Here is a 25,346-nt window from a genome sequence, read left to right as displayed (position 1 = left end):
CCAAGGACACATCGCCCCGCTCCTCCGAAGGGCCAGATGGCCGTGTGTAGATTTCTCCCCACTCCATTTTTATCTTCTCCAAGATTTGCGGGTTTCTGCGCACATTTCCATCACGGATGACATTCACGCTCCCTTCTGTATCTGTTTTCTCAACAGGAAATGCCTTTCCGTGGTCTTTCCGTGCCAGCCCCCCTCCCCGTCCCAGCAGTCCCTCCGAAAAGGTCCTTCCTGGAGGTTTTAGCATGAGTGGGTCCGCAGCTGTGTGCTGCCATCCTGCTGGGTCCTGACATCCGTCTCTTACCTGATCTTCCCACCAACATTAAGAGATCAGCATCCAAGTCTCCATTTCACGGAGGAAAACGGAAAGGAGAAAAAAGATAAAGTGATGTGCCCAAGGTCACGGCCATTGACAGTCATGGAAGCCGCCTGAGCCCAGCACACACTGCTTCGGGCGCCCTTCACACAGGTCCATTCCGGGGGCCCCCAGAGATGTCCCACACCTGCACTCTACCGCCCCCCCCCCCCACCAGCCCGCCTGGGCAGCTCTCCCCTCTCCCATCACCAAGGGCAGGCCAAGGCTCTCCTGAGGAGTTTGTGGGTCTCAGAGAAAACCAGCTCACCCTTACCCATCTTTCACATAGGCTGTCTTCCTGTAGCATCCCCACAGCTCTTCCCAAAGTCCCAACAGTCAGCAGAGTCTGGAAAATTCTAACTGAGTTCCCCAAACCTTCAAGCTCCTGTCCAAGGACTCATGGCTCTGAATGGTACCTCTCAGCCCTGTTTGGACCATGTTGATAGACCAACCACTAGGTCAGTAAGATGGGACTCCACTGGTGTTTCAACAGCCCGCCTCCTGGGTGGCCACAGAAAACCTCCCTCTGGCCCCCAGGATCTCTCTGCAGCCTCCAACTACCAAAACAGTTCTTCTCCTCCCGCACACTAAACAAATACCCTGGGAAACCCCCTCTTCTCCATACCCCCACTGGCCCCCACACAGGTGAAGCAGGCCTCCTCCTGAGTGCAGCCCTAGAAACTTCCTGTTCCCTCCTGACGGCCTCTGGAACACACACCCCTCCAACCTGTCACCCTCTCAAATGGCAGCCCCTCAGGGAAGCTAAGATTCTGCACCCAATTCTAATGCGTGGTTCCCCCCCTCACACCACTCAGCGATTCTCTAAGACAACAGCGGGGTGTCCTACAATTCCACTTGGTCCTCACACCGTCTGCCTGGAGCCAGCGTCGGGTACCAGGTACTGCTGTTTCAGGGCCCCGTCCCCCAAGACCGCCCCCTCGCTCCTGCTTCTGACACCTGCTGCCAGTCCAGGTTGTTCCCAGCTGGACACCCGAGGTTCCCTCCTTGGCCGGGATTCATCTACCAGAACGGCTCACAGAGCTCAGAGAAACGCTGTATTTATGAGCTCCCTGGTTTATTATGAAAGGACGGAACTCGGGAACAGCCGGGTGGGGTATGGGGACGGGGCGTGGGGCTTCCACGCCCTCTGAGCGCGCTGTCCTCCCCAAACCTCCACGTGTTCACCGACCCAGAAGCTCTACGGCCTGTCCTTTTGGAGTTGTATGGAAACTTCGTTATGTAGGCATAATTGATTAAAACACTGGCTACTGGCAACTGATTCAAACTCCAGCCCCTCTCCCCTCCAAAGAGGAGGCTGGGGCTGAATGTTCCATCCTCTAATCACAGGGCTGGCGTCCCAGGCAACCAGCGGCCTTCCTCAGGTGCCTTCCAAAAGCCACCCCATTAACATAACAAAAGACACCTTTCTGGCTCTCATTGCAGAGATTTTGGGAGCTCCGTGCCAGGAATGGCACGAGGACCAAATATGTATTGATTTTAAAATCTGGCACCCAGCAGCCATCGCCAGCCCATCCATCCCAGGCTGATACCCACCACCCGCCCTGTAACTCCCCTTCCGAGCCCTTCCCATGGCTGGACCACAAGTTCCGCCCAGCCCCTCCAGACAACTCTCTTCCCTCCCCCTCGCCCCAAACTCCCTACCTTTCAATCACTTGTCATCAGACCATCACCCACTACCCCTCACTGCTGCCATCAACCAGCAACCCCCATATCACGCCCCCTTGTTTCTCGATGATTTTAGCTCCCGGGCCACAGTCCCTCCCTCCCACACGGCTCCCGTCTTGATTCTCAGTCATTTCAATACACAACACGGATGATCCTCCCTCCGCCCCCAGGTGCTCAGACTTTTCTCTCTCCCTGCAGCCCTCCACCCCTCTGTCATAACCTGCCATTGATTTTTAACTCCAACCTGGCCATAATTTTCATGTCATGCGTCCCCCTCTGCAACTGACCCCCCCATACTTCCAATCACCTTTACCTGCCTGTTTCCCACAGCACTTACCCCCTTCCAGCATGCCACGGAGCGGGGGGGTCACAATATGCGCCCCAAAATACACCACTGTGGCACACTGATTGTTTTGCATTAAAGCTAGTTTAGAAACAGCAGGTGCAAGAATGAGACTCTGACTCCCCTCTGTCCCCCTGAAAGCAGGAGGTAAATCATTCCATGAGAAGGAATCTTTCCTGGACCAGGAGGGCAGAGGGCATGCTTATCACCAGAGACAGGGAATCCAAGGCTGAGAAGGTTGTATAACCAACCCCTGTCACCCTTCACTAATTGAACCTGCCAAGTCCAAACCTGTCTCTCCAATTCTTCACAAGTTTATAGTTTCTTTGTCTAAAAGGTGAATAAGCTGCTGGCTTTGGTCACTTCCTTGAGCCTCCTATCTTGGGGGCTCCCCTAGCAATTAAAGTTTTCTCTCATTTATCTGTTCTGTGTACATTTAACTATTAGACGGGCCAAAGAACCGAAAAAGGAGGAGAGAGAAAGTTTTCCTCCCCTACACTCTGAAAGTTACTTACTTGTTACATTTTAATTTGTTGTGTGTCATTTGCATGTAAGCTTCATGAAGGCAGCGATTCTGATATCCCTAATACACGAACAGCTCCCAGTGCAAATACAGACGCTAAACAAATACTTGTTGAATGAATGAGTGAATTATAATCAACATCCAATTCCCCATAAGATCCACAAGGACAGGGCCAGATCTGTCTTAGTCATCCCTGGAGGTACTCAGTAAATATGGCTTAACGGAGGGCGTGGAGGAGCAGAGGTAGGATGTAAGATGCGCCCGGCTGGGCTCACTCTGCTTCGGGCGAGGTGACCTCCACCTGGACTTCAGCTCTTCCCCCCACCCCACCCAATTGGCTGCCACCTTGACACAGGTGTTGACTCTGATAAGCCCAAGCACACAACACCAGAAGCCCTTAGACATGGGGACAGGAGCACATCCAGGGGTTTCTGCCTCTGCCATGCAAACACGTGATCCTACGGACAAGGGGGGGACTGATGTTACCTGTTACCAACCACTTGGAAATTTTCATTCCAAAAACAGATGACCTAGAAGACCCTCAACCGTGAACTTCTTCCAGCCAAAAACATGCAACAAGGTCCCATCCAGGTTTCTGATCATTCGAGCCTGTGACTTCCTCTTCTAGCCGCACCCATCATTCACCAGGTGAGTTTAGCTGTTGGTGGGTAAGAGACTTGCGCTAAGGAAGGGGACATATAAATAAACCAAACAATTTTTAAGATTGTATTTATTTATTTGACAGACAGAGATCACAAATAGGCAGAGAGGCAGGCAGAGAGAGAGGGGAAAGCAGGCTCCCCACTGAGCAGAAAGCCCGATGTGGGGCTCAATCCCAGGACCCTGAGATCATGACCTCAGCCGAAGGCAGATGTTTAACCCACTGAGCCATCCAGGTGCCCCTAAACCAAACAATTTTTATAAGAGTCCTGGAGAGCACCAAATTTCACTGCTTCAGTCTCAGTCTGACCTCTTACCTAGGATGAAGGGGCTTGAAACCCTCACCTTCTACAGAGATAAAGTGTGGCTTGATTGGCAAAGCGTTCCCGAAAACTGCATCACAAAGGCGCCTTCCCACGTTTCCACTCAGGTTCCTAACGGGCAAGTCCTTCTATTATGGCCAGGAGATCCCCAGCTACAACAATGTAGCCAGAATACACAACGGGACGGGATGGGACGGGATAGGATGGGAAAGAAAAGAAAAGAAAAGAAAAAGAGGAAGGGAAGGGAAAAAGAGCTCTCATGCGTCTTTGAGGCAAACAATGCAGGCAACCACCTCAAGTATGAAACACTGACAAGTATGACGGATTCTCAGTCGTTGCCAAGAAGAGGGAGGGGAACCGGGGCTTTGGAGAGCTCGCAGCCCTGCTCCTGTCAACACTAATATCGCTGTCACTGATCAGATGCAGACCCAGACCAACGGGCCTACTTATCGGAGATTTAGATCCCCGCTGCGTGATCTGAGTAACATCCCCATAGTCGTGATCACAATGTACAGCTCGAGACTGAAGAACGGCGTCACTTTGAGACCCTCCACCGAGATCTGACAGAAAGGACCCTGGGAGAACCTGGAAACAAGGATGAGGAAGGAAAGACAGCAGGAGGTTCTAAGCAGAAGACATCTGTGGACGGCTCAGACAGATGTGCGAACAGCTGTGCGCACATTAGAGCAAATCAATCCCTGCTTCGAACCCCTCTCTTTTAAAGGGGGGCTGACAGAACTCCCCGGAGGTACGACTTTCTCAATGACAGCTTAGACCGCAAGGTGTACTCTTGAAACAGAGGTCGTTTTTCTCAGGGAATTGTAGAAGTCTTGCAGAGTGTGAACCTCAGAGCGGGACAACATCGGTAACGGCCCCTAGCCCATCTGTGTCCTGGACGCGTTACCCTAACCGAGGAACTCCCCCTCTCGGAACCCCGCCCGTTCCTCCTCAGAAAATCAGAACGGTTAAAGGAAAAGGTACATATGCATAATCGATACACGGCAGTTCCCTTCCCCCGGCTCAGCTCACTCTTCTGCAGAAACAGAGCAAGACCGCGTAATGACCATCTGGCTTGACCCTCTGTCTGTCCGGCACCTGCAGTGCTGGGGCCTCAGGGATAAGGATCTCGGGTCATCACAGAATGCGCGGCTGGCCAGGGGGCCGGGAAATGATGGGTCTGGTCGGAGAGACCACCAGGGCTCCGGGCGGGAGGGTTTCTTGCCATAAGATAAAGTAGCCTTCTCTTCCCTATACACATTCTCCAGAAATTTCTACCAAGTATATACAGAAATCAGTGCCAATACTATAGTGGTTGCGAGGATACAGACTTGGCCTCAGGCCACTGTCATCACTCGTGGGCAGTCACGTGGGCACAAGGGGACAAACAAGGCCAACTGTGAGTTTGCAGGGCTAATGCAAACACTGATGGGGGCAGCCTCCCAGAGGAAAGCTTGCATTCTAGCACATTCCACCTTTCTCCTCTTTCGTGACATTTCCGGGGTTGCGCCAATTTCACCAAGTGCTTGAAAGGCAGCTGAGGCCGCATCGATTTTCCTGAGGATAACCTCCTTCACCCACCCGAGCTCTCCCCTTGCGGAAGAGGCCCCCAGAGGCTACGGTGTGACCCGGCCGGAGTGATGCCCCACTCTTGGTATACTCTATTTAATTATTTAAGGAATGAGACATTGTTTCCTTTGTGGGCAACATTTTCAGAACATTTAAAATTCATGGGAGAAGCCAAGGAGTGGCTTTTTTTAGCTCCCTCCCTTAAAGCAAGTGATATGGCTTTCAATCAGACTATGGGATTCCAATTCTAGTCTTCCAGAATATTCCAACCTGGGTGAGGCATGCTTACTTTTAGAAAAAAAAGACTGAGAGAAAACAAAACATTAAATACAAAAAAAAAAAAAAGAGGAAGTTCTGACAGAGCCAAACTCGATTAATCATCACTTTTGTCTCACGGGAGCCACTTTTAAATTTAGCGGATCTGACTCTGTTGGTGCCAAAGTAAGGTGGGGTCCAACCATCCCTCGAGCACACTGGGTGCGGGGGCCTACAGGAGCCCCCCCAGGAGAGAAAGCTGTGCTCAACCCCAGCCCACAAGCCCCCCCAGCTCCACGGGGTGGAAGGGAGCCCAGTGCCACACACCATGGAGGTGGGCGACAGAGGGCCCATGACGGGGCTCACGAGCCCCAAATGAGATGCGGGGAGGAGCAAAGGAACCTACTTCCCCCATCCCCGGAGGAGTCAGCTGAGGCCCCCAGACAGGTGGAGAGCCCGCTCCCCAAGATGGTATTTAATTCTCCAGAAGGGCAGGCAGGTTTCCCAGGATGCCTGGAGCCCAGAGCTGTGCACCTGAGCACCTGTCGGGGCTTCATCTCAGAGCCACTCTCCCTGAGGACAGAGAAAACCCAGTGACACCCCGAGTGGTTTACGCCTCAGAACAAGAGCACCTGGACAGAGTTCCTGCCAGCGTCGAAGGCCCCCCCGCCGGTTCTGCCAGCTGCCCTGCGTGTACCCCACCTGCGACAGGTGCTTGCAGGATCCCTCAGATGCCCACAAAGCCAAACCCGGGCTCCCTGTGCCTCCCTCTCCCTGACTCGGGTTGGCCCAGTGGAGTCCACACACCATGAGCCCCCCCACACCAAGTGACAGCTGGTAGCCTGCGTGGAAACCACTCTCCCCTCCCCAACCTGCTCCTCCAGACCCCAGCTCCCCTCCCCAACTAAATGTACCCCCAGTTTTTCCAACAGTGGTGCTAATCCCATCTGGGCCATAGACTCCTTTGAAAATCTGATAAAAACAATGGGTGTCTCCCCAGAAAAGCACCTGCATAGGGTGTCCCATGCAGTTTGGGGTAGGGACATTCACAGATCCCTGAATGGCAGAGAAACCACTCTTTGAGGCCCCCTCCTCCAAACCACCCTCCCAGAGTTGGGGGGGAGGTGCTCGGCTGGCCCAGTCAGGGGTCGTGAGTTCGAGCCGCATGTTGGAGGTAGAGATTAATTCAATATTAAAAAAACAAAAACAAAACAAGACTAAACAAAGAAAAAGCCACGCCACCCTCACAGAACATGTCCAGACCCCTCCCGCTCTGCTGCCCCTCCTCCCACCCATCGCCTCCTTTATCATAGCTACTACAGGCTTTGACCAAGGTCTTCGACGTCTCTGTGGGCGCTTGGGACAGACACACCACCAGGGCTGACTCACACGGAGCTCACCTTCAACTAGAAGGCCCCGAGTCTCTCACACGCTCGGAAAGATCTGCCCATCAGCACACCCCAAGACGTGAACCCTTCCCACCCCTTCCTGGGAGAGACCACACCTTCCTGGTCCTGTGCCTCTCTCAGGCTCCAGGCTCCTCCCTATGCCGTCCACCCCTCCAGGGACTCGCTGACACCCGTCAGAGACCCGTAGACACCAGCAGCCCCACCAGGGGTCACACCTTCCCTGAAACCAGGTCGGTCCGTGAGGACCACGCACAGCTCTGCTCCTCTCCCCTTGCCTGTAGGCAGAGCCCCAGCCGAGACAGAGGATGGTGTCTTTGTGGCCCTGGCAGGTGGCTCTTGCCATGCCCGTGGAGGCAAGGCCATCCCAGGCCCCTGCCTTCTGCCCGTGCTCCTGCTAAGTCATTTCCTGCCACCGATCAGGGGCTTCAGCTCCGGGCCTGGCTTCCCTCTCCGCCTACCTCCTGTCACGGTCACCATGCACCTGGACACCCTCCGACGCCCTGAACTCAGTTCTTGTCCTCGGCTGCAACGCCTTCTTCCCTGTGCCCCTCAGGGGCACTCTCCCACAGCCATGCGCGGGACCCCTTATCTCCAGAAAGGAGCCCCCCAGAATGTGACCTTCAGGTCCCTGGCTTCCTGCCCACACGGCCCACCCTCCCAGCCTCCACTAACCTACTTGCTCTCCACCAGCCACCTGCTGGCTTTCCTCTCCTCCTCCACAGCCCCTACCCAGCCCATGGGACCGTCACTGCTGCCAGCCCCGTGTGAATGTCCTACCTCTCCGGCCTGGGGAACCCCGGCCAGGTGTGCCCTGCCCTCCGCCTGCCTTCAGGCCCACACCCAAGCCACTGGGCGACACCACAAAACTGGGTGGACAAGTTTCGCTCTAAATGCATGTTCTCTGACCTCAAACTGTCATTGTGCAGTGGCCCACAAGCTTGGGGTTCCCTACCAGGCTTGCCACCCACTCCCAGACAATTCATGCCTTCTTCTGCTCCAACTACCCGCACCTGCCCTCCACCCTGGCTCTCTCGTGACCCTGCCCCCTACTTCTTGGAGAAAATAGGAGCCATGTCCAGAGCTCACGCACCTTCCACCACACCCAAACCTGCCTGTATCTGCCCCTGCTGGGGCCTCCTCCCATGACAGGTGACTCCCTCCCAGCTCCAAGGGATGGCCCTTCCTCTGGGACTGAACCCCAGCTCTGGCATCCCCTGTGGGCCTCCGCTCCTCTGCCATCCACCTCCTCTTAGGCGGCATCCGCGTCACACCCACGGGTGCTGGGGTCTTCCCATCTTGGATACATCTTCCCTTCACCAGCGGCTTCTCCCATTTTTGTCCTACTCTCTGCTCCCGCTCTGCTGCCCAGCCTCCCTGCATTGTCAACCACATGGCCCATGGTTCCACCGAACCACTGACCCAGCTCAGGTGAGGGCCGCCAGCAGGTGCCACTGCCCCCCCCACCCCCGGTCAGAGGCCACCTCCCAAAAGTGCAACACAGATACCCAAGCCCTCCCCTGAGACACTTCTCCATCGGCCACCCTGATGCCATCAGCCCAGTTCCTCCGCCCTCCCTGCCACTCCTCCCCACCCCACACTAGGCTGGCTCCTCGTCCTGTACCACCGTGGAGACAGGTGCTCCGGTCTCGACCCCCAGCCTTCTCCTCCTCTGCCCACCTTCTCTCCATCACCACCCTGCCCTATCTCCAGTCTGACTTCTGCTGAGTCCCACACGTGCATAGTTAACTGTCACTCCACTCACTGCCTCAAGCTTAACGTGCGGATCCTTGACCTTGACTCCTCAGCCCTGCTCCTGACCTGCAGCTTCCCCACATCTACTAGGCGCTTACACCAGAAACCAAAGGAGTCCTCCTCTTTCCTCCCTCTCCCTCATCCCTTACCCCACATCTAGTCCCTCTGAAAGTCCTGGTGAACCCATCTCCAACCTCCATGGAATCCGCCCATTCGCCTCCCTCTCCTCTGCGACCTTCTTAGCCTCAGATAGCATCCTCCATCACCCGGAGCCCAGGAACCTTGCCCCTGGCCCAGTTCTTGTCCCCTTCCTCTCCAGTCGCCACAGAGCACAGGAGTAATCTTCCTAAAAACTTAAGGAGGAGTGCATCATGTCCCTGCTGAAACCTTCAGTTTTCCTGATTTCAATTTCTCCAACATTCTAGGCAGCTCCTTCCCACTCTGTCTGTGCGTCTGCTCCTCCCTCTCCCTGGAATGTTCTGTTCATTCTTCACATGAGGTAGTGGATTAAAGGTCCCATCTTCTGAGAGGCATCTCCAAGCTTCGCATCCTCAAGTCCTTCTCAGGCTCTGCCTCGTTCCCTCACAGCACTGAGCACGACTCGCAGGTCATTTCGTTTGTGAATCCATTCACGATCGGGTGTAGGGCGGAGACACGTGGAATCTGTCTCCTTCGCTACAATGTAAATTCCCACGGTAAAAGGGACCGTGTCTGATTTACTCGCTAGGGATTATATATTGAAAACCATGACATCTTGGATATGCCGGCTTCAGATACATTAAAACATTTCACCTTATTTCACCTGTTGCTTTTTGCTTTTTGAATGTGGACGTTAGAGCATGAAAAATTCCATATGTGGCACTGATGCTTCCATAGGACTGGCGGGTCTGGTTGTCAAGGATGGGGGAGAGGCAGATGATGACAGCTCGACACAACATTGCGTTAGAACGAAATGTTTTAGGTGATAAGCAATACACAGGGGCATGGGCCAAGTCCCCAGGGTCCACCCGAGGACAGACGGGTCAGGCTGGGCGACGGCAGGCTTGAAATGCCACACACATAAGGCTGAAGCCACAGATGGTTGCCATGAGCTGGACGCGTCACCCGTAGCTTCCATCAGCTGTTCAACACGTGTGCACATGTGAAGACCAACACTGGGAAGACAGAGGACGTGTTTCAACATGGTCGGACAGCAAGTGTCCTAATGCCCATGCGAACTCTAGTGGCTTCCCAGGCCGTTGTGAATGAACACGCAGTCCGGATATTCTTGTGTGTGTGATGCTCAACGCTCCCCTCTCCTCCTCCCCCTTCTTAAAGAATTAGGCTCCTGTAGAGAGACAAGGCTTTGTTGTGACTCGGTCTCTCTGGCCAGCTCGACTTTGGGCTGTCATGAGACTCCCTGAGTGGGGCTGAGTGGGGGGGTGAAGTACAGCAGCAACCAGCCCACCTTCCACAAGACACCTGCTCAGCCCGACAGGGGTAGGGCCCCAGTGAGCCACCACTGCCCCGCCCCTGCCCTCCAGCATCCAGCTCACCCTGCAGGTCAGCACAGCAATGTTCATCCCTCCCAGAGATTATCCGCTCCCGTGGAGCAAGGAGATCCACTTCTCATGGAGGTGAATAAACTCACAGATCTCATTACTCGAAGAGGACATGCTGGCAAGAATGTTAATGCATTTTTGAGAGAGGGTCTGGAAGGATTATTACAACAGAACAATGACTGGCCCCTCGGAGGAGCAAGGGCAGAAAGGGGACCGATGGGGACGAAGCAGGCTCGCTCTCCTCCTGCACAGTGGCCCCCAGCTGCGGAGGGCACAGCACTCGGGGTCCAGCCTACTCCATCTCTGCACACCCACCGTCAGGGTCTGGAACCGCCTGCCTGCTCCTGCCCCAGGTCGCCGGGCATGCTGGCGACCTCTGAGCTATGGCGACTGGCCCCTCACAGACTCCTGCTCTTGGGGCTCCAGCTGGGCCCTCAAGGTTACTCACAGGGTGTATCTGCCCCTGGCTAACTCCCTGCCCTGACCTCCACAAGCAGATGCACCATTTATTTCTTTCTGACTTACCCCGGTCCTCCAATCAGTTCTTTAGCTCATGCTGAGAAGGAAAAGCCCAGCCCACCCAGCTCCTCGAGGCCCTTTCCACCACAGCCTCAGAACACCTCCCTCCCTATGCCACCTCACCTGGTGTCCATCTCCGAGGACTGCCCTCCAGTCCCTCTGGAGGCTCTGACCTCTCATTCTCTCTAGTACCTTCAGTCTTCTCCTTTCCTTTGCCCTCAGCTCCCGATGTGCTCAATTTATGAGGTGAAGTCAACCCTCCTTCCCCCTGCTCGCCTTCCTCTTCAGCCAGACTGTCTCCTCCTCACCACATACCTGCTCCCTGACAGGCCTTAAATGGGTTGGAGCTTTACCCTGGACTAGAGCTCCCCTTAGAATCCACCCATGCCCCAATCCCTCCACCCACACTGCGGTATTTGGGGTGGACCTTGAGTCCCCACCTTTCTCCAAGCTTTCTGAGGCCTTGGCTCTAGGAGCAGCCGTGCTCTCTGCCTCCCCTCCTCTGGCCTCTGTCTCATCCACTGGCTTCTTCTCAATCCCTTCAACCATTATCCAGAACTACACTGTCATCTTCCGGACCCGTCCTCTCCTTGGGAGACAGACTCCAGAGGAGACGGCTCCCAAATCCGTTCCTCTAGCTCTCTCCTGACTGCTGAGTGCCAGAGCCAAATTTCCACCTACAGAGGCCACCCCATGCAAGATCCACCCCAGAGAGAAATTCACCATATCCACCCCAAACTAAGGTCTCCCAACTGCCCCCCCGCAAAAACTGCACCTCCCCTTATGATCTTAACTTCAGCCAATGGCACCAGCCACACAGTCAAGAAACATCTCAACAGCTGGTCCCCCAGCTTCTTCCTGTCCCTCATCCCAGCAAGCAAGAGCTGTGGGTCTCCTGGCCCTGTGACTGGCACAGGGGATGTGGCCCCAGGAAGTATATCTGAAGAACGTGGGCTTTGCTCCCAAACAGACTCAAGCTGGAGTCCCAAGCTCTATCCCTCCCTGTGGGGACCTGCGCAGATCACAGAGTCTCCCCAGGGCCAGCTTCCCCAGCCATGAGAGTGGGGGCTGGAAGATTAAGTGAGATACAGACACAGTAACGCCAGCCCGCTAATGTCTCATGAGGTGATGTCTCCAGTTGTGTCCCAAATTAGGGATGTTTTAGGAAAGACTCTCCAGCCCTCTCCGCGGGGGGGAGGCCCCAGCAAGATGCCAGACATATACAGTCCATTTCCTGTATTTCCAGTATTCCCAGAGGCTTCCTCGGATCCCTTACTGAACCGGGCGAGGTTCACGCCATGTACACCCAGGCTGTGTCTTCTCTCCCCTCTCCGACCCTCTGCTCCCAGCACGGTCCGTGGAATAACGTCCTCACTCCCAGTATTATTCTCATCTTCAAGCTCAAAAATGTTCCCTCCTGGCCTGCAGACTGAAGTCCAAACCCCCGGGGGACAGCACGCCTCCGCCTCCCACTCCGTCCTCTCCCGCTCCCCGAGCTCACTGCCTGCCACTGCCTCCTCCCAGGACCGCCTGCTCCCTCTGTCCTGCCTCACCTCTGGCAGGCTCCCTGCCACTCCCGGGACTAAGTCCCAGCACTGTGGCACAGAGGCCTATACCTTCCTGACCTTCTGCACTCCCGATCTGACTGTGCACCTCTCGCTCTCCCTGGCCTCCACTGCTCCCGGCTAAGGCACATCAAAATGTGCCCCTTTCCTCGGCTCCTCACGATGACCCCATGACGTCAGTACTACTACTGCTTCCAGTTCACAGATGAAGACATGGAGGTTCAAAGGAGGTCAGCGTCTCCCTCCCAGTCATGCAGCAGGTGAGCGGGAAGCCAGGACAGAGTCCAGGATCTCATGCTCAAGCTCCGTGCTCCACCATTTCCCGTGGGCCCGGGCAGAGCTCTGTGTCTCAATATCTCACACCCACCCCACCCAAACTCCTTCTCATCTGCCTGGGAAACTCCTATGCACCCTTCAAGACCCAGTTTGAAGGTCACCTCCTTCAAGAAGCCTTCTCACACCTCTTCCGGAAGAAAGCACTTCTGTCTTGTTCCTATTACAACAATGGGGCCAGGCCCCTCCTGCCCTGCTCACCACCGTTCTCCCGCAGGAGGGCAGGGAGCGGGTTCTGCCACCTCTGTCTCCCTGCTGCCTGGCCCAGAGGCGGCGCTCAACAGCTGGGTGGTGGTCACTGGGCAGAGGTTCCAGAAAGGTACAGGAGCTGATGAAGAGATGAGGGGTGATGAGAAAGGAGTTGGGATCCCTGGGAGTGGGTGAGGGCCACGAAATGCAGGGCCCTGAACAACAGTGGTTCATAGTCTACACGGCCCCCGGCCCTGTATTCCCCGGGGCCAATCCATGAGGTAAAGTCCATCCGGTGACCACCATCCCCCCGGACTAGAAGCCTCAGGGAGCCACACACGGATGGTCTCCTGGATGAAGGAGGGAATGTACGACTAAGCAAGCCAAGGGTTCTCCAACCAGCAACGCAAATCCTTAGTCTGAGGCCCAGAATGGGGAGAAACCCCTCAGTTTCTCCTCCCCACGAAAGCAACTGGCCGGCAGACTGGCTTTCTGGCTGGCGTACGTGGGTGGGCTCTCCTGAGCTTCCCCGTCCCCCGGCCAGTGACCGTCCTGCTCCCACGCCCCCGAGCACTCTCATGCGGTGAGCAAGGCTTCCAGGGGCAGACGTCATGTTGTCCGGCCCAGTGACAGGGAACCGTCTCTGGCAGTGCTCGGGGCTCAGGGCAGCCACAGTGGGGCGGGGGGGGGGGGGGGGGCTGTGTGCACGAGAGGATCCAAAATGAGGGATGGCGCAACCCTGACCACATATTCCAGAAGGTTCCTCAGGGCTCACCCGCCAAACCCCACCCAGCACAGGCTGATAAAGCTGGCCACCAGGTGTTGGGGACTTTGGGGCCAGGCACCGTGCTCAACACCTCACCCCCTCTCCCCCATCCCCCACCCCCGCTCAGTCACCTCGCTGTGCAGGTACAGAGGACAGAGACCTCTGAGAGAGAGTGACCTGTTCAAGCACACAGCCTGGGGCACTGGGTTTGGTCCCCCTGACAGGTGGCCCTGTGTGACCCAAGGGGAGCCACTGGGTGAGAGTTCTGCCTTCGGTCACCGGGAGGCGGCAGGGAGCTGTCCCTCGAAGCCAGCCCTCCGGGAGCTCCTCCTCCAGCTCTCTGGAGCCTTCCAGAACAGGCTCCATTCCTCCTCCCCATGAGGACCTCCCAGGCCCTCTTCCCCCAGGGCAACAGGAGGCAAAGCAGGTCTCCTCCCCTCCCTCTGTGAATCCCAATTAAAGATCCCAGAAGGAATCCACTGGCCAGACAGCAGCGTCTGTGCTCTTCCCCACTAATTGGGTCCCCGCGGATACCCCCGACCCAATAACCCACAGACGGGAGTACCCCCCCCAAGAGCCAGGGGACAAACAGCCTCAGCCACCCTGACTTGGGACCTACCCAGAGCGAGGCCTGCCAGAGCCCCTCCCTCAGTGGGGACCGGGCTCCGAGTGGGCAGGAGACACCTGCGCCCCGCGGCTCGGTCTGCACACCTCTCGGCTGACCGCCCGGGCTGGGGGTGATGCCACCGTCCCCAGCCCCCAGAGCAATAACCACGGGACTATCAGCTGGGCTTGTGAATAAAAATGCTTTCCCCCCGCCTTTAATCTCTCTAGTCGTTGACAAATGTCTAAATGTGTTCCCCACAAGCATATTTTTATTCTAACAAGCTAATTTGAAATATAATTTAAATAAATTCTCCCCAAACGATACCATATGACGAACGGCGCCCCGCGGCAGAACTGCTGGAAACTTCGGGTGGTTTAGCGAGGGCTCCCAACCTGCCACATCCCACGCAGGCGCACCCCACTCAGAAACCGGCCCCGCGATGCCAGGGCTCACCTCCGAACCCAGAAACACCGCACCCCAACAAGAAATGCAGACACACAGCGGGGGCCGGGGAGGGGGGTGTCTCACTCAAGATCTAGAAGGTGAGGACTTGGCACATAAGAGTTCTAATCTTCTGAAAAATGCTTTTTCTCTATTGTAAATCTGTTTTGGGACTGCTGTTTACTTTTTTTTTTTTTTCTAACACTGTTAAATCATCAAAGCCTAATTGACATACAGTAGCATAGGGGTCTCCTGCTCACTGCTTTTTTAAGAAAGGTGGAGTAAAGATTTTCTTTTCATGTGCTTCCCATCCCCGTTCCTTTGACCGAAGGGAAGTCTTTTTCCAAAGGTTTTAAGTGCCTGTGCTGGCTGAGGTGACAGGTTACAGGATTTATCCAGGTTTTATGTGTGTTTTAATTGCCTTACAACGAAAGCAGGGACTATAATGTCCTTTCCGTATGTATGTCCCTGGTCAACCCTCTTGCCAAGGGAATTCTCCAAAGGACGGGTTGTGGTGCCCCCCAGGCAAAGGGCTTTGAAGCCAAAGAGGCCCTCAGGGGTGGGTACGGGTGCTTTCTGCTGGCAGAGAACCTTCTAGTCCAGGTTTGAAAGGAGAATCACTCTGCCCTGATATTTCCAAACAAGCAGAAAGAATTTGAGCAGCTGGGTCCTAGTCCACCAACCACCCTTAGCAACAACGATGAATCCTTGATGTTCTTACCAAGATTCACTAAGGAGCAGTGACTCATCCAAAATTGCACAGTAGTCGCAAATTACCCAATCTTAATTGTGATGCTGGTTTCTCTACCATTTCTTTCCCTTGGTAATTCATTTAGAACAACCGATTGCTTTAAGGCATTGTCAAAATGTCTCCCCCCCCCCCAAAAAAAAAACCCTCCCTGTTTTAGAGGGCATTCAAACAAATTTACAAAGATGCATAAAATGTAGCAAAATGCCAACTTAGAAGTAGGTGTGGATTTAAAGGCTGCTGTATTATTTATAGTTCCTGGCATGAAAAGATGTCCACTCAAGGTATTTTAAGTTGCAAAACTTATGTTACAAAACAGATGTAGGATATGATTCCGTTCTGTTAAAAATAAACTTGTTCCAGGTAGACCTACATCTAGACACAGAGACGCAGATACACAGAAACAAGTCTGCAGAGGCAGACATCTGACTGCTGGCGGGGGTCAACCCTGAGACGTGGGATGCCAGGTAATTTTCACTTCCTTCTTTATGCTGTTATGTTTTAGTATGAGCATGTAGCATTTTTATAATTAGAAAAAAAGCAAAGCTATTTTCATTTTGTTAAAAAGAAGAAGAAGAAGAAGAAGAAGAAGAGGAAGAAGAAGTCGTAGATGAGCCAGGAGGAAGGCAAACAAGGGTAGAGCCGTACAATGGAGCAAGGAATAAAGGTAAAGGACGAGATCTGGTAAACTTGCTGTGAGGGACCGCGCATTTAACTCTAAGTTCCCCAGGAGCCGCTACAGAAAAGAAAACCAAGGATTTACAGAAATCACAACGTGCACTCGACAGAAACAAACCCCGCTGGGCCCTGAGTCCGCCTTCAAGGGACGGTGTGGGAGCAGCCAACGTGCCCTTGACTCCATCGTCAAGCTCTCAAGGGTAAGGGGTTTGGGGGCTGTTTTCAACAGGAATGATGGCATCTCCCCAGAGCAAAAGTCAACCCAGTGAGTAGTCACTAATTCCCATTCATTCCTTCCTTCCTTCATTCATTCATGCCATACGTATCCATTTGGCGTCTACCCCATTCCAAACACTGCGGTTTTTTCCCAGCTCCGGCACAGAGGGGGGCACTAAGGGCTGTCCACTGTCATGAGGGCGGTCTTAGGTGCTAAAAGCCCCCTGGCGCCCCCTCCAGCAAGCCGGCGCATCTGTCCTAAGTGCTCAGATAGGCTGGTATTGCCTCCAACACCCTTTGCAGGACAACATTTTGTTTCAACTCACACATAAAGCTGCTACTTCTCTCTGTGGCCTATCTCCGAGGCTAAAATACAAACTCCATAAGGACAGGAATGACCTAGCAGGTCTGCTCGTCCTGCACCCTCCAAATGCCTTCCATATGGACAGACTGAATGAGCCTTAGGGGGTGAAGTTTTGGAAGCCCAAGGCAGGACCAAGAAAGACAAGTTCCCTCAGTGTATCGGAGAGACGATATCTGTTCTAGTCAGCACGAACCCCAGAGCAAAGCCTGTACTTTGGAGGAGGAATGGAAAGTCAGAGGGGAAGGAAGGAACAGCAACAGGAGGCTAACCAGGATAGATTACCGAAAGGAGGCCCAAGGTGTCCGATGACCACGGCTGCGCCCGCCGCCCATCACAACGTAACCTTGGCTGGACAAAATAAATGAGTGTGTAAACTGAAGCCAAATAGAACTACAGTAGATCCTGCTTGTAAACACCAGCAGAATCAGCTAGAAGTCACAACAGCAGGCAAGCCGGCTTCTCCGTTACCTTTGCAGGCGGGTAAAAAGATAATTTATAGCGCCAGTACTCGGGTGACAGCTGACAGCCCGAGAATTAGCCCAAGTCATAATAAAAGCTAAATGGTTTGCTTTAGCATTAAAAGAAGATTGCACCCAAATGTGATTTCTTTCTCTCTTGGCCCTTGCAACCCTCAATTAAGCAAGCTATATAAAAGGTAATCCAGAAATTATCACACCTTCCAGGCCAGCATCCAAGCAAGGCCACCCGCCACAGTCAAGCATTAACTCAGTCAAGAAATCCTGGGGGCCTCCTAGGTGCCGGTCACCACGCTAGGTTTTGAGAGACACTGGGGAAAAAGCGAAGACTCGATCCTTGTGGGATGCTATTGGGGAAGACAGGTTATAAACACTTAAACAAAGCCCCAAGTGATCGCAGGTGTGCCGTGGCGAGCTCGTGCAGACAAAAAGGTGTGGCCACGTTAGCAAGCAACAGCCGTGCGCAGGAGGGACTCTGCAGGTGACCCTGATGTTGGAATTGGAAGCGTGAGAAGGAGGAGGGTATCTGCAGAGAGGAGAGCAAGTTCAAAGATCCCCAGGCAGAGCAAGGACAGAAATGAGGCTCACGTCAGCAGAAGGTAGTGAGGGACGGCCAGAGGGACCAGGAAGCTGGGGATGAGGCACAGGCCAGCCCCTCATGGCTGAAGGGTGTTCAAGGAGGAGGGTTATGTGATCTGATCAGCAGTTTTAAAAGCCAGTCCACTCGGGGTCCCATGTGGAGAATGGACTGGAGATACCCAGGGGGGAAGCTGGGGGACCTGTTAGGATGTTGGTCCAGGAAGGAGGCAATGGTGGCCAGGACCAGAGTGGGAGCTATGATCATGAGGACAGGGGGACCAGATAACATCCTGGTGGTTGAACCATGGGACTCACAGATAGTGAAGATGTGGAGGGTGAGGGAGAGGAGAAGCAAGGACTACTCTTAGCAAGTGGGTGCATGGTGGGGCCCCTGACTGAGACGGAGAAGATGAAGGAAACGAGAGAGCTGGACGGGGTATCAAGAGCTCCATTCATGGACAAGAGTTGGAAGCACCCAGAAGGGCTGTGTTGGAAATAAAAACATGGGAGTCACCAGCAGGGGTGGGGTGGATAACACTGTCGGAAGAGAGAGTCAAGGGCACAAAGGATGCTGGTCCAGTCCCTAAGCAGCCCCATCATTCAGAGGTCAGAGAAGCCACAGCAGGGAGACTGAAGAGGAACCATTAGAAAGGTGAGCAGAAAACCAGGGGAGCAGGGAGGCCAGAAGCTGGAGGGTGGTGGGAGGATGGGGAGGTGGGGGACTTCTTCCAGGAAGGAGGGAGTGGCCACTGGTGAGGAAGAGGGCCAAGGGGCCAACACAAGGACAGAGATCTGGCAGGTCCCCAGGGATCCCGCCGCTGGGTGCGACTGCAGAGTGTGAAGGGTAACACATGGCAGAAGAAAGCTGATGGAGAGACTGGGATGTATCTTCTGAGACGTTTTCAGGTGAAGGAGAACAAAGAAGCAAGAGAGAGAAGACAGAAGCTACAGCTAGGCTCTCCAAGATGGCCGCCACTACCCGCCTGCGGCTATTTCAACTTCAATTAAGAATTCAGGTCCTCCGTCACACTAGACACATTTCGAGTGCCCAACAGTCACATGTGGCCGGTGGCAGCTGTATCAGGCCCTGCAGACAGAGTTCATTCCCATCGGTGTGGAAAGGTCTACTGGACAGCACTGAACCAAAGCCCGTGTGTATACGGATGAGACAGACCCTGGAGGGAGGGAAGGAGGGAGGTGGCCTGACAAGGCAGAGAGGGGACGGGATGGACGGTCCCGGGTGGGGGACAACAGGAGGGCCCGGCCAGCTGCTGAGACAGGGGGCAAGAAAGCCACCAGGGGCAGCCACCCGCGGGACTGCAGGGGCAGGAACATGAGGCTTTCCTCAGTCTGTGGCTTTTGTTTTGTCAGTGAAGGTGTGTGAGGGGAGAGGAGACACGTCTCAGGAGAGAAGGTAGGAAACAGCGGCCTCGGGGAGAAAAAGCACAAACTTACTGGGGAAATCACAGGCTCAATGCAAAACACTTCACAGAAGAGAAGCGGAAACAGTTCATGTCTGACAGAGGAAAAGCATCTTAAGTGGGGAAGAAGTAAACTCAGAATTTTTTTTTCCCTTAATTCTTGGCCACGTCTGCACAGTCGAGCCGTAACAGGGCCAGAGAACCACAGTGAGATTCTCCACTGGCTGCCCTTTTGTTCTTTCCCCCGTCCCACTCAACTCTCAGAAAGCATGACATTGGTTCTATTTCTAGTGAAAATGGCTCCCTCCACCCTCCTCTGTCTGAACTGCTTATCCAGCCTTAGCTCCAACCCCATTTTCAGCCGTGCTTTGTATCACATAAATTACAGAAGAAGGGATATATGGAAACTGGCAGAAGTAAGCTGGAGTCACGAACCAGCCCTCACCTCTGCGAAGTGAGGGACAGACTGAGTGATGAAAAAAGTACAGGAAAGCCACCTCCCACTTAAACCCGATCCCCAAGCCAGTCCTCCCGGATGCTCCACAAACAAGTTGCCTTCTGCTGTTCTCTTCAAGCTTCTGTGAGTAAACATTTTCATTTCCACAGAACTATTTGATCTCAACCACAGAGTTTCAATATTTTTGATCACGCAAATATGCTGAGTTGGTTCTGTGGCTGTCTGTGGGGAGGGACACGGAGTTAAAATGACCAGATCCCTTTTATCTTCCATCTTGAGACCTACATCTGCCAACTCCTTCTTCCCCCTGTACATATATTTTTTTAAAGTATGAAATCTGAGAACCTCAAAGTTTCCCACTGCACAAAGAGCAGCTCTTTCATAGTCTACCAAGAGGTCACTGAAAATGTTACAGAAAACCTGCTTCCCCACCAGTGTGCCTCTGGTATTCTCACCCACAGTTTCTCTACGTGTGAAATCTCCTGGACTGGCACCCATGTCTTAAGCAAATCTCTCGGTCCCTTTCTCTCCCCACTGTCCTGTTCATGGGGGTCTGGAGCCCTCACACTGCCTTTCATCAAAATTCCTCTCCGCCTGCCTCTGGTTCCTTCTGACACCCTGCCGACCCCACAGATAAGGTTCACTGGGTAAGAGGACTCCAGAAACTTCCCTGGAGGTGCCACAGAGCCACTGACTCGTGGGAGCCAGGCCACCAGGACAGTCGCGCCCCTTTCCACTCCTCCCCAACCCCATACAGAAAAGCACGCTCTCTAAACCCACCCAGCAAAAGTGATAAGGGCCGTTTGAAAGGCGCTAAGCACAGCAGCAGGGGACACAGATTCAGGAACTCGCCACACGCCCACCATCCCCGTGGCCGCTGTCAGGCTGCGGCTTCCCCTCTGCAGATGCACGAAATGTCCTTCTACAAACACTCATCAGCTGTCCAACCTGGAGACAGTCACCGAACCACTTAAGGCATCAGTTTCCTCATCTGTAAAATGGGCAGAACAGCTGTGCCCGGAACAAGGGGGGCGCACCTCGCCGCTGCTCTCCGGTGAGCAGGTGTAAGGAGTCAGTGGTGTCAGCACAGCGGCTCCCTGACTCACCGCGCCTGCTGCTCGCGGAGACGCCAAGGGAGAATCAGTCCTGCCTTTTGAATTACTTTACGTACGCACAAGCATTAGTCACTCGGACAGAGTATTTCAACTTCTCCCCTGAGCACCTTACTCCGCTGTGTCGAGGACCGGAGCCTCCCTCCGGCTCCTTCCAGACTTCCTCACCCTCATCCGTCTCCAAGCCAAGTCCACTATTCCTACGCTCGGGGAGGGGGGTCGGGATGATTTCGCCCGTTCCCTCTGCAGGAAAACTTCATTTCCATTCCGCTGGTAACAAACCCCGTCCTGGAGGACAACTAACTGCTGCTCGCACTCCCCAACACAGGCCCGGGAGTTGGTCGCGCCCGGGACCGCCGTCCCCGCCGCTGCCGCGCGCCCGGGTCGGCTCGGAGGCGGAGGGCCACGCGCGCGGGGCCGAAAGTCCGCGCCCAGGCCGGGCTGCCCCGGCGGGGAGGGGGGAAGCCGGCGCGTCGGGGCGGAGGGCGCGGGGTCGACAGCCCCCCGGCTGGCAGGAGCCGGCCCCCGGTGCGGGGAGAAGGCGCGCGCGGGCAGGGGGCGCCGGTCCCCCGGGGGCTCCGAGCCGGGCACGCGTGGCGGCCCCTCCCGCGGGTGCCGGCTCACTCACCCCATCTCCGGCGCTGCTCCGGCGGCCGCTCCGACGGGCCCTCTGGCGCTCGCTCCCCGCGCGCTCCGCAGTCGCTCCCCGCGCGGCACATGCGGCGGCCCGTGCGCGCCCGGCTCAGCCTCGGCGCCGCTCCATTCCGCGGGGCTGCGCGGCTGCCGCTGGAGCTGCCGCCGCCGCCAGGCGCGGGCGGGAGGGGGCTGGGCCGGCGGGGGTGGGCGGGGGCTGGGCGGGGGGCGGGGGGCTGGGCCGCCGCGCTCGGGCCCCGCCCCGCCCCGCCCCGCCCCGCTCCCCACGCCGGCTCCTTACGTAACCTCGGGGCCGGAGCCGCGGCGCGGGGCCAGGGGCGGGGGGCGCGGCTGCGAGGGGACCGTCTCCCCGCGCGGCCGCGCGCTCCCCGCCCGCCTTGTGCGCAGCCCCCTTCTCCCTCGGGCAGCGTGGGCGCACCCCCGTCCCTGTCCCGCCCCGGGGGGCTTGGCGCTGTACCTCCGGGCGGGCACCCCGCCAGTGGGACCGAGAGTCGCCCTCGCAGCTGGAGGGACTTTGGTGCCACCCAAGATTGCAGGGGAGGGAACTGAGGCTCCGGCGGGGGGCAGAGAGTTGCCCCAGGTCACATTTTCAGACCCGAGCTCGAGTCTCCAGAATCTGAGATGGGCACGGTCACGCCCCTCCTCGGAGCCCTTCATTTTGCTGTCCATTGCCCGGCTCCGTGGCTCCCGGTGCCCGCCGCCATGAAATCCGGGAAGCCAACGTGGCAGGCGGTCCTGCACCTGCAGCGGGTGCTCTGGGCTCGTCCGCGGGTGAAGACGGGGCTGGGCTCCCAGTGAGAGCCTAATAGCTTTTAAGGAGGCTTAATTAAGCTTGGTTTTATTCTTAGAGCAAGGGAAATTGAGATGGCAACAAGAACTTAAAGAGCAGTCCCTGAATCCCTTGTCCACACATCATGTTCCGGTTCCCTACCAAAGGCTGGCACTGGGACTAAGCTAACCTTCTGCCCCTGAGGGCCTCCCACCAGATCATCTGCTGAGAACACACTGACCACATAAACCTGCCATTTTAGGACAGTTAAAAAAAAAAAAAAAGTAAAGGAAGAAGCATAAGAAGTAGGGCCACCATCTCAAACCTCCCCTCATCTCTTTTGGGATCACAAGTTTACCTGCTAACCACCAAGGTCTCCTGGGTGAGGGTGGGGGGCACCCACCCTGTACTTCACACTGTGGTCAGTAATTATCTCAACTAAATCTGATCATGTCACTCTTCTTAAAATTCTTCAGGGGGTTCCTTCCCACTGTCCTTAGGATAAAGACCAAGATACTAAACATGCCTCAAGACCCTGCCCCATGGTGCCTCCACTGCCCTCTCCAGCCTTTTCTCTCTCCTTCTCCTCTTCTTGCCCTTAGCCAACTGACCATCCCCCTTCCAGCCCCAGGACCTTTGCACATGGTATTCTCACCCTTTGGGAAGATCTTCTCCCCTCATGTCTGTGTCACTCCTAGTCAATTCCTACTCACTCTTCAGATCGCAGTTAAACTCTCCCTTCCTGTGGAATCTTTAATTAATGCCCTAGACAAACTGTGAACGCCCATATTGCACTTATTATTTGCAATATGTATCTGTGAAGCTACCAGTGTACTATCTATCTCCCGGGCACACTTGCAAACTCTGTGGAGCCATCTCTTTTTGTTCATCATTGTCTCTCCAGTGCATAGAGCTATGCCTGCACGTCCTCCACAAACACCTGTTGAATGAATGAATTGGCATAAGCCAGGCCCCAGACAGACAGAACTGGCCGGCATCCGTAAGCACAAGTGAGTCTGTTCGGAGTCTGTTCAGTACTTGGTCCTGGAGGAGTTGCATCTATCAGCAGTTGAATTCCGAAGACCAGGGGTTGGGGTGGGGGTGAGGGCCGTCCTGGGCAGTGTGGAAGGCAGAGGTCAGCAGAGGAGAATAATGGAGAGGCCAGCTCAGCTGGCGGGGGTGTCCGCACACAGATTCGCCCTGCGGCGGGGCTGAGCAGCCTCCCGAATCCTGAACAAGAATAGCTTTTTGTTCCACTGACGGGAGGGCGCACCCACTTACCTTGGGAGGGCACAGCCAGGCACAGCAGGTGGAGTTGGTGACTCACTTGGGCTGTTTCCCACAGTCAGTGCGAAGCAGGGCGATGCTGGAGGTAGGAGCCCACGGAAGGCTCAACACGGAAGGCTTAACTCCATGAGTTAAGTGCCTGTCCCCCTGGACAAAGGCCCTCCCTACAGGGTGAGGATAAAAAGGAAAAGCATGGAGCAGACAAGATTTGGAAACAGATGCCCCTCGTCCGCACCAACTCTGGAGGACCTGTGGGGAGGTTTCCCTTCTCTCCTTCAACCCCAACTCCGGGCCCAGAGTGGGGGCTGCCTCCTGGGAGGCTCCCAGACAAGCCAGGGCCTCGGGTGGGCCCTCTCAGCAGCCCTTGGTCACCGTGGGATCTCCCCGAGGGGGGCCACTCGGAGTTCCTATCCGGGCCTGATGCTCCATCCAAACCGTCACCCCTTTTGTGTGAAACCTCTCCCAGCAACATGCTCTGTGTGGCCCAGTTGTCAAGGAAAAGAATGGGCCGAGTCTCCTCATTGAAGAGGCCCGAGGTGAAGAGGAGGGAGGCTGTGCTGGCTGGAGGCTGAGGCAGGGCCAGGAGGCCTGGGTATCCTTTTAGACTGGGCAAGAGGAGCCAATGGGGGCACAGACTGAAGATGCGGGTGGGGAGAGGGAGGTCCCGCCCAGAGGAGAGCAGGAGAGCACAGGGTCCAGCTCCAGGCAGAGGCGTGAGCCTTGGAGAGGAGGGGAGGGTCTGGAGGAGAAAGCTGACAGCGAGGGTGGGCTCACAGTCTTCTCCAGGAAGCACAAGCAAGAGCAGGGCTGGGGAAGGCCAACTCTGAAACATCGGCTTCGGGAAGGTCAAAGGGGATGTTTGCCTATATCCAGAGCTGGAAGTGGGTGGGGCAGAGATGCCCCCAGAAGTCTGGGAAGCCAGACCTCGACCAGCACAAACTCAGGCACTTGGCATTCCTGCCATTCTGTGTGGGTAACAGAGGTTTCCAGAGCTAGAGCACCAGGAACGGACAATCTGGACAATCGGCCTAAGGAACGTTTCGAACTCTGACCAGGGCAGATCTGGCCACCGGGGAGGGGGAGTGGGTGGGGGGGTGAGGCTCAGCCGAGAGCTGCAGGTGCAGAGAGCTGAGGAACCGAGGAAACAGGGAGCAGCTTCCCATGCGCCCCTCCTCTGTATGGCCTGCAACCCCCCCCCCCACCCCCCAGCTGCCTTGGCAGAAAAGCACTGTGCGCTCTGTGCCTGAGACGGCAGCATTCCGCGACTCTCACTTCCTGCCTCTCAACACCAGCTCCCGGAGAAATGGCCGGTTTCCGTCTGGGGCAGGGTAAGTACAGGTGAGCTAAAGCATGCTGGTGTACCAGGAAGTAAGGACTGCTCGAGCAGACACGAGGATGGGGACCCAGGAGCCCCTGAAAGAGTTCTCAGTGGCCAAAGCTGAAACACTGGGAGCATTCTGATAAATGACACTGATTAGATTACAATGCAAAATAAGAAACAAATCGACATCGGTCCGTGCGTAAGTAAATTATTAAGGGGATGCCTGACGTGGCTCAGGTCATGATCTCTGGGTCCTGGGATCGAGTCCCGAATTGGGCTCTCTGCTTAGCAAGGAATCTACTTCTCCCTCTCCCTCTCCTTCTGTGCGCGCGTGCTCTCTCTCTCAAATAAATAAAGTCTTTAAAAAATAATCAATTGTTAAGTAAGTGGAGAAGAGGCAAATCTTCCCTACAGAAGATTTCCAAATGAGACGC

General features: G+C 55.3%; 1 protein-coding gene across 2 annotated transcripts in view; it reads right to left on the bottom strand.

The window, feature by feature from the left end:
* Positions 1-21,727, bottom strand: part of HOMER2 (homer scaffold protein 2) — an 85,474-nt gene extending 63,747 nt beyond the window's left edge. For both annotated transcript variants that reach the window (XM_047738399.1, XM_047738400.1), the window contains exon 1: positions 21,510-21,727. In XM_047738399.1, the coding sequence (XP_047594355.1) occupies positions 21,510-21,514 (5 nt within the window). In that variant the 5' untranslated portion in view covers positions 21,515-21,727. The remainder of the gene's footprint in view (positions 1-21,509) is intronic.
* Positions 21,728-25,346: the final 3,619 nt, after the last annotated feature.

Source organism: Lutra lutra, chromosome 7, assembly GCF_902655055.1.
Source record: "Lutra lutra chromosome 7, mLutLut1.2, whole genome shotgun sequence".
Taxonomy (NCBI): domain Eukaryota; kingdom Metazoa; phylum Chordata; class Mammalia; order Carnivora; family Mustelidae; genus Lutra; species Lutra lutra.
Note: the sequence above shows the minus strand (reverse complement) of the source record. Positions and strands in the feature narration are given on the sequence as shown.